The 8,810-nt window shown below is 37.7% G+C and overlaps 1 protein-coding gene across 1 annotated transcript in view; it reads left to right on the top strand.

Annotated features, from left to right (window-relative positions):
* The window catches only part of LOC107748058 (proteoglycan 4-like), a 59,643-nt gene that overhangs the window by 33,493 nt on the left and 17,340 nt on the right, over nt 1–8,810 (top strand). The window contains exons 2-6 of the mRNA XM_016562710.1: nt 2,958–3,163; nt 4,909–5,116; nt 5,225–5,417; nt 6,151–6,301; nt 7,117–8,205. Of these exons, the coding sequence (XP_016418196.1) occupies nt 2,958–3,163; nt 4,909–5,116; nt 5,225–5,417; nt 6,151–6,301; nt 7,117–8,205 (1,847 nt within the window). The remainder of the gene's footprint in view (nt 1–2,957; nt 3,164–4,908; nt 5,117–5,224; nt 5,418–6,150; nt 6,302–7,116; nt 8,206–8,810) is intronic.

Here is an 8,810-nt window from a genome sequence, read left to right as displayed (position 1 = left end):
AAAAAAAAAAGTATATATATATATATATTTATTTATTTATATTTATAATTAGTGGATGTGTTTTTGTGGCTTTTATTATTTATAATAATCTTTATTATTTATTTATTTATTTTATTATATTTATAATTACCTTATTTTAAATAGCTTATGTTTATCAGAAGATAATACCCATGGTCATAAAAACCTGGAAAAATCAGGGCATTTAAAAATAGTAATTTGCAACCATGCAAATCTTAAAGACATGGAAAAGTGATAGAAATTTCTAAAGTGTATTTATTTACTCTATTTATGTTTCAGTGACTAGAAATTGTTATTTTTTTAGTGCAGTCTTTAAGTGGTATTTAAAAATCCTTATCAGACATATGATAAACTTTTTTTTTTTGCTTAAAAAGACTGTGATACAGCCTTTTTTCGTCAAATGATTTGATATGATGCTTAATGCTTAAAGGGATAGTTCACCCAAAAATATATCATTTATTCACCCTTAAGTTGTTCCAAACCTTTATGAATTTCTTCTGCTGAACACACAAAAAAAATATATTTTGAAGAAAGTGTGTAACCAAACAGTTGATGGTCCCCATTGACTTCCATAGTATTTTTTCCCATACTATGGAAGTCAGTGGCTACCGTCAACTGTTTGGTTACCCACTTTCTTCAAAATATCCTCTTTTGTGTTCAACAGAAGAAGCAAGCTGGTTTAGAACAACTTGAGAATTGTCATTTTTGGGTGAACTATCCCTTTAATTTCAATGTGAGGGCGAGTGATTGCTAATATCAGTGTAATGGATGTAAACAGAGAAACAGCAGAGAGGATTGGAGAGAGAGAGAGCGAGAGAGAAATATGGGTTAATGTTTCCTTTGCCACTCCCTCATCAGGCCGAGTGCTGAACAAACAGTCAAGATATGGGCAGATTCGAGTCTCAAAGTCTTACGGCCTTAGTGTTGTAAATAATATTCCCATTTATTTGACATGACAATTATGATCCTAAAGTTTTACCGACCGAGTCATTTCTGTTTGTCTAATGGCAGCGGTGTCTTTCTCTCGCTTGACCAGATTGGTGACCTGTGCACAGTTGCAGGCAGGTTATATACCGCAGCATTTTTAGTATCTGGTATGTGGAGGGGAAGTTAAAGTTAGCACCTGCCGATAAACAGCCGGCCGCCCTCCCCTCGGACGACTCCACAGTCACTGCTACCGAACGCAGAAGAGTTTACGAAGTGCTCCGTTTTCCCTTTCTTCTCTCTTCTCCTCTTCTATCTAGATCCTTCTGTCTCTCTTTGATATTCCATCCTTATCTTATCTGTTTTTTCCACTCCTTGTCGTAGCTCCTCCTGTCTGAGATAAAGTGCGAAGGTAAAGACACAGAGCTCAGCAGGGTGTTTCTGTCTGTCCCGCTCACACTGTAAGTAACCAGCTTCAATCCGTTCCTGTTCTTTGCATTTAGTTGGTTGTTCCTTTGGGATTGTGGCTTTCATGTGTTTGTGGCTGTAATGGTGATTTTGGGGATCTGCTGTTGTTGACGGTTGATATTGTGTGATTTATCAATGTGTTGTGTGTTTGTGGACTGACCAAAGTTTACCCGCTTACAGAGGTTGGTTGTTGAGTTTGATGTTTTTACTCGTCTTGTGTGAGTTTGGACTGTATAACATGTATGATTCTAAATATGTGAAAAATAATGTGTTTTTCGAACAACCTAGTATGAGAGCCTGTTCTAGTACACCCCCAAAACAAAATCAAGACTTTGTAAAAGAGCATAATAGGACCCCTTTAAATATTTGTTTATTCTAAACCTATGCACACATTGTCTATAAAATGATTTTACTATTCTGCAATAACCCATACAAAGTCCTTTTTTTTTAATACCGATAGATTTTTGAATTTAAAAAAAAATAGCTCAGTTCAGTGTGACAAACATATTTAAATTTTAAAATTAAATTAAATTAAATGTATGCATTTAGCAGACGCTTTTATCCAAAGCGACTTACAGTGCATTCAGGCTATAAATTTTTTACCAGTATGTGTGTTCCCTTGGTATTGAACCCACGACCTTTGATATTTAGGTGATGTGCTGCTTCACTTCCACTATGGAGAACCTCGAGCTTTCACGCTGCGATATGACATCAATCACTTCCTGTATAGACGCGGCGTGACACGCTTGGTAGCAAAGATGATGATGCAACCGAGATCTAAAGGTGCCTTATCTTTGAAGAAATTGCTAAGTGAAGGACTTTTAAACCAGAGATGTGTTGACAGTCACTTAAGAGCATGTTTTACAAGCTTACCTGATTGTGTAAGTGCTTTCTGTTCTGTTCCTGAGCTTATGGCTTTTGAATGTTGATTTTATGTGTGCATTAAGAGGTGTGTCCATTTATGCACCTGCATTTTGCGCCATACTTCCTGCTGAATCTATCCCTGTAGGCATGCTGTTTCAGAGCAGTCTTTACACAAGAGGTTGTCTCTCTCACCACACCCGTATGAGTGAAGCCTGCAGTGATTTCACATCCCGATCATGTGATTCAAAGTTATCCCTCTGATCCAGCTGAGAGAGCCGTGCTTTGAACAGACTTGACAGAGTCAAGTTGAAACAGGGTTATTCAGCAGCAGCCTGTTTGATTTCTGATAGATTTATGGTATTCTTGCACAAAACCACCCCAGAGAGCCTGAATCTGAAGCAAACATCTGAATACTCCAAATGATGGATTTGAACAGACCTCTAGGCTTCAGAATTTTATGTTGCTGGTTTAAGTTCTCTTATGAAAACTAGCCTATATTATTCCACAAACAGAAGTTTTGTAAACGGTCAAAGAAAAGTTTATCGAAAGCAAACTAGATTTTTTTACACCATTTCAAATTGTTACTCGCCAAGGAAGCCAGTATGGCATTAAAAGAAAACAACCAACCCTGAGAATCAAACCAGTATTTTGATATACTGTCTGTTGATTCTTTTGTTTTTTAGATGCTCTTCTTGCGGATTTGGAGTCCACAACCTCCCACATTTCCAAACAAGCTGTTTTTCTGCCAGAAGAGACGCCATATTCCTACCCCACAGGAAGTGACTCATATCAGGACGTGTCCTCCCCTCCTCGGCTAACCTCTCCTCCTGCTCAAACACTGAATGGATCTTGGGTAGAAAAGCCAGAATCAAAGCACTCATCAACCCAGGTAAAATGCCCCATCACTTCCTGAAGCGTTTCTTTATACCCTACACTGTAAAAAATGACCGTGAATTTAACGGTAAAAGACTGTAAAAATGCTACAGTAAAAACCTGTTAAATGGTTAACGGTAAATTCCCCTACTATATACGGTGAAAAACTGTATTGGACATTACATGTATTGGACATTAATTTTACGGTAGTATACCGTTTTTGGAAGTGAAAAAGACCGTATAATTTTCATTGAATAACCGTAAATTGACATTCCCAGAATTCCCTGCGTTACATTTCAAATTTGATGTTTTTTTGTTGAAATAACTATGTTTCTTCTTATTTTTTTCTTATCAGTTTTGTATATTAGGGTTGTGTGTTACACCTAATGTTGTTAAATTAATGTTTATTGCATTATTTCAGTTTCATGTGTGTTACCATGATGGTGTTTGGTGTTTGTGTGAATGACACTGTGCACCTTCTATATATGTTATTATTTAAAAGCTGCTTGTGATAGGCTTTGGTTCATCGTGTGACTTTCTCATCACCACCTGCATTTGGTGGTTATCAGTGTATTACAAAGGTACAAAACAGATTTTAGTACTTCAATAGGTTGGTATATTAACATTATATCAGTTAATGAAATTACGATATTTAACTGTAAATTTAAGTTAAAACCGTAAAACCTAAAACGTTGCTACCGTATTTTTTACGGTAAAATTCCGGCAACCACGGCTGCCGGTTTTTTACCGTAAATTTTACGGAATTTTTTTTACAGTGTAGAGCTTTCTGCTGGGCTTTGTATGAGGCTGCTGGTTATCCTTTAACCTTATGACAAATACCAGAAGCCGGCCTGTTCCACATTCAGCCTGTTGTGCCCTTGAGCAAAGCACTTCATCTTCAGTTGCTCCAGAGACTTGTGCCATTAAGCAGGTTCAACATTTCAAGGTTTCTTGAATGGGGCCATATTATACATATTTGTAGCATTTAAGTTCACTTATAATGTTAGTCAAGCTTTCTTGGACTAAATACAGTCATAATTAAATTTTTCACAACCATTTTCCTCTCTCTCAGTGACTCTGAGAAATATTCCGACTGTTTTTGCAGCTATTCCTTTAAGATGATTCGATTAGGTGATCCGAGGAAGGCTGTGAGAAGACGAAACATGTTGGCCAAACAATTTTATAATGAAATAGCCCGGTTTATGAAAGGTTTTTAAATTTTAACCACATGACTGCCTTGGAGTATTATATTGTTGCATTTGATTTGAATTATGTCTGTTATAATTAACGGATCGGGTTGGGTTAAGTTTCTCAATATTGAATCTGCATTGATATGTGAATATAGGTGTTCATGTATTTGTAGCTTAGTTTCATTAAATATTTGGCGCTAGACATCAAGATGTTTTGATAGCTTTCATGCAGGCAACATTTATTTGTTTAAATGCATGTTTTGGGCTCTGTGGGATCACATATAAAAGCCAAATCAAAATACAGGAATTATTAAAAGCATAGTTCACCCTAAATTAAATGTCCTGTCATTATATCAGTCCCACATGATTTCACTTTTTTAAGAATTCTCATGCAACTCTTATTATACAAAGCTAAAAAATAAATAAAATAAATCCATTAACATTTTGAGAGACTGCATGAAGCAGTGCCTTGAGAACGCAGGTTGTACCGTTAAACTTTTTATTTTTTATATTTCCCCATTTTTGCTTTAGTGCCTTAAAGTAAAACAACTTTATTTTTTCTTTCCTCAAGTCTTTCAGCTCGGCTCCGAAAAGCGCCAGTCCTCGTGTGTCACAGTCTGAAGAAGAGCACGTCTATAGTTTCCCCAACAAGCAGAAGACTACTGACTCCCCCACCGCCGTCATGAGCTCATCACTGGGCAGTAACCTGTCAGAGCTGGACCGTCTGCTGCTGGAGCTCAACGCCGTACAGCACAGCACACCCTCCTTCCCTACTGAAGGTGAGTGCTTCAAACCTCAGCGTTAATGGGTTGTTAAACATCACATCAACATTTTTGACATTATATCAAACATATCCAGTAGATGTTTTTCCATTTTGTGTTTCACAGAGGCCTACCCACCCAAACCAGCCAGCAACACCCAGTGCTATGTCCCAGAAAACGGCGTCTCATCAGTAGTGAAAGCGCCTCTTCCCAAGATAGAGAAACCCAAACGCAGTGCACCTGGACGGGGGATAGAGGACGTCAGACCCAGTGTGGAGAGCCTGCTAAATGAGTTGGAAAGCTCTGTGCCAGCCCCTGTGTAAGCACACTGCTGAAAACATTCATAAATATATATATATATATATATATATATATATATATATATATATACATATACACATATATTTGTGTGCATTACCAGTCAAAGGTTTCGAATAATAATTTTTTTTATGTCTTTAAAAATAAGTCTTTTCTGCTCACCAAGGCTGCATTTATCAAAAATAAAAACCATAATTTCATGAAAAATTATTACAATTTAAAGGAACTGTTGTCCGTTTTCTGTCTAAAATGTAATTTATTCCTGTGATCAAAGCTGAATTTTCAGCATCATTGACCAAATAAATGCAGCCTTGGTGAGCAGAAGAGAAGTCATTCAAAAACATTAAACATCTTAATTATTCCAAACTTTTGACTGGTAGCGTATATTTTATTATATAATAATGTTTAATGTTTTTGTTTTAATGTAAATATTTTATATTTGTTTTACCACTTTTTAGTGAGTAAATATGATTTAAAATATTTTATTGCTATATCTTCTCTTAACTTGAGAAAATAGAATGTTGTTTAAATTAAAAAATATATTTTTTTACAGTCCTACGTTTTAGTTTATTTTTTTAGTTTAAATTCAAATTTAGATACTAGATTTTCATTGTGGTCTTTTGGACTCCACTCTAGTGTGTAAATGAGCAGAAAAGTTGTGATCAAGTGAAGATTTCCTATCTGTGGTTTAGGCCTTTTCTTACATCCCATTTTTAAATTTGCAACATTTACAGAACCGCCCCATCAGTACCAGTGGTTCCTGAGTTGAGAGAAGTTCAAGAAGAGACTACCGCCCAGCAGCAGGCCAGAATCTCTGCCTCCTCAGCGACACGAGAACTTGATGAACTCATGGCTTCACTGTCTGACTTCAAAGTTCAGAGCAATGTAAGTCTTAGAGAAAGAGAGAAAAATTACATTGCTATTGTTCATATTTCCTATAAATGTTTCCTTCAAACAAACTGTGATTCATTGCGTTGCCACACAATAGAAAATTAGTATACATAAATAAAGTCGCACTGATGGAATCATTTATGTATTTGAAATCGACTAAGTGTTTAATTAGCAAAATTATTTTGTAGTGCTTATGTAATTCTTATTTATTGGCATATAATCTGTCTTAAATCTTTACAAGGGCAGTTTTAATGAGTTGTCATTGGATTTTGCATTTTAATGTATTGCAGGGGTATCAGCTGTGTTGTGATTTATTATATGCGTGTCTATAAGTGCTGATAATGATAATCAGATAGTAAACAGTAGATTATTATCAATCAAGCTTTTAAAATGAATAAGAGTTTATATGCCATTATGAGGGCATGCTCTCATGGGTCCAATATGAAGGTCTTGTTAGCATATCTGTCTTGGACGTGAGCCACACTGCGGTCGAAAAGAGAGAATCTGGAATGCTGTGGTTGTGGTGTCATGTTATATCTGGGAATTCTGGTGCTTATATTTGCCTTCAGGTTGGTAAACCAACTTATACTTCGTTACATTGACTAAATAAGCCAAACTTGTTGAGATATTACATAACGCATTACATTAGGCCACTGGTTTTTATGCATAGTTTTTGTATTGTAGAGTAAGATAATGGATCAGATTGGATGTTGTGTCACATTGCTTCCTCTTTTTGCTTGTCATTCCTTCTACTCAAATGCTTTCCTCCTTTTCTTTTTATTGTTGTTGTCTTGCTGTTGATTGTCTAGTCTGGCTCTCTGTCTCTGGAGGACTCTTTATCCACTAAAGGGTCAGAACTTCCCAATATTGTGGTGACTGAGAACCTCACAGTCCCTTCTGTCCCAGTCCCAGAATCAGATGACCGCAGCGTTCCTTCCCCTAATTGCGCACCACTTTTACTGGAACTCCACATTGTTGAGGAATCGACAACCGTTGCTCCAGAGTCCAACTCCACGGTGCTCTACACTTCCTCCAAGACCCATTTGCAGAAACGACTGGTAGTTTCTAGCACAAAGAGTACAGCCCCTGAGTCTCTTTTATCACCTGAACCATCTGCAAAAACTTCAAGCCTTCTGGCATCAAGTTTACGCACACGTGAAATCAGTTCGCCCAAGACTGTCGATCCGAAAACCTCAAGTCCAGTTTCGGTCACCAAAAATAGTCCACCTGTGGTACCAAAGGCCTCCTCACCAGCTATGACTCCAAGGATATCTAGTCCAGTGGCTAAAAGCCCCAGTCCACCACAGGTTATCAAGAGCTCAAATCGAATTGTTGATGTGAAAATTTCTAGTCCTGTAACAGTTGCTAAAACCTCTAGTCCAGTCGTGGTAAGAAAGAGCCCATGCCCAGTTACAGCTGTTAGAGCAACCAGAAGTCCAGTCCCTGGAGTCCTTGCCAAGAGCCCAAGTCCCCAGCCAGGGATTACTAGCAAGAGTCCAGTGCCAACTACCATTACACTGCCCGCTCCTCCAGTTTCAACCCTAACATTAACTCCGAAGCCTTCCAAAGAGAAACCTGAGAGCTTTGAACCGGGCATATTGGGAATAAGTCTTCCTTGCCCCAAGCCTCTTCTGGAGGAGGCTCTGGACAAGCTGTTGACGTCCAGTCTTTCCCAACCAGAGCCGGGGAAATTAGGTGAAGGAGCTCCTGCCTCATCAGAGGTCAACGATGATGTTCTTGCACTTCTTCATCAATTGACTCCACAGGGTGGCTTTAAAGATATCACTTGGATGGACGACTCTCTAAACCCCACATTGTTCCCTGGGGCGTCAGATGTTTCGCTGGACCTTCCACTTCTCCAGCCATCAGCGGTTGAAAGGCTCTCCACTTCTGGACAAGTATGAGGCGCACCAACTCTGTCAGACTGTCTCCAATTTGCACCCCTAAATTTAGCGAGCATGAGCGAGAAGCATGCTGAACCACATACGGCTGTTTATGCTTTCTCAAATACATGAGCCTGATCCTTGGGCCAAGGGGCCTGTTGATACTCAATCTGAACCTTTCCATCCTGCTTGGATAGAAGCACCCACCATTAGCAAGTTAAATATGCCTCTCAAAAACCTGATACACATGTGCAAACGTCACTTGGTGCTAGGCATGGGCCGGTATGAGATTTTGACGGTATGATAACCTTAAGCCAAAATATCACGGTTTCACGGTATCACGGTATTGTCGTTACAGCTCTAAAATGTTTTATTTTTAAATGACTGGGTAAAAAAAAACTAACCTTTTTTCCGCTGAACACAATATATTTTGTTTTTAAGCAACATACAGAATATTAGGAACAGTAGAATTTGTTTATTTTTTCTTTAATTTGTTTCATAAAAAGAAGAAAAATAAAGAAAAATAAAGACTGACATCTTTATTTAACCTAAATCTGTAATTACAGTTATTTAATTTCAGTTATATAATTCATATACATATCATTTATATAATTTCATAT

This window comes from Sinocyclocheilus rhinocerous, unplaced genomic scaffold, assembly GCF_001515625.1.
Source record: "Sinocyclocheilus rhinocerous isolate Xijiao unplaced genomic scaffold, SAMN03320098_v1.1 scaffold2063, whole genome shotgun sequence".
Lineage (NCBI taxonomy): Eukaryota > Metazoa > Chordata > Actinopteri > Cypriniformes > Cyprinidae > Sinocyclocheilus > Sinocyclocheilus rhinocerous.
This window is presented reverse-complemented; position numbering and strand designations above follow the sequence as displayed.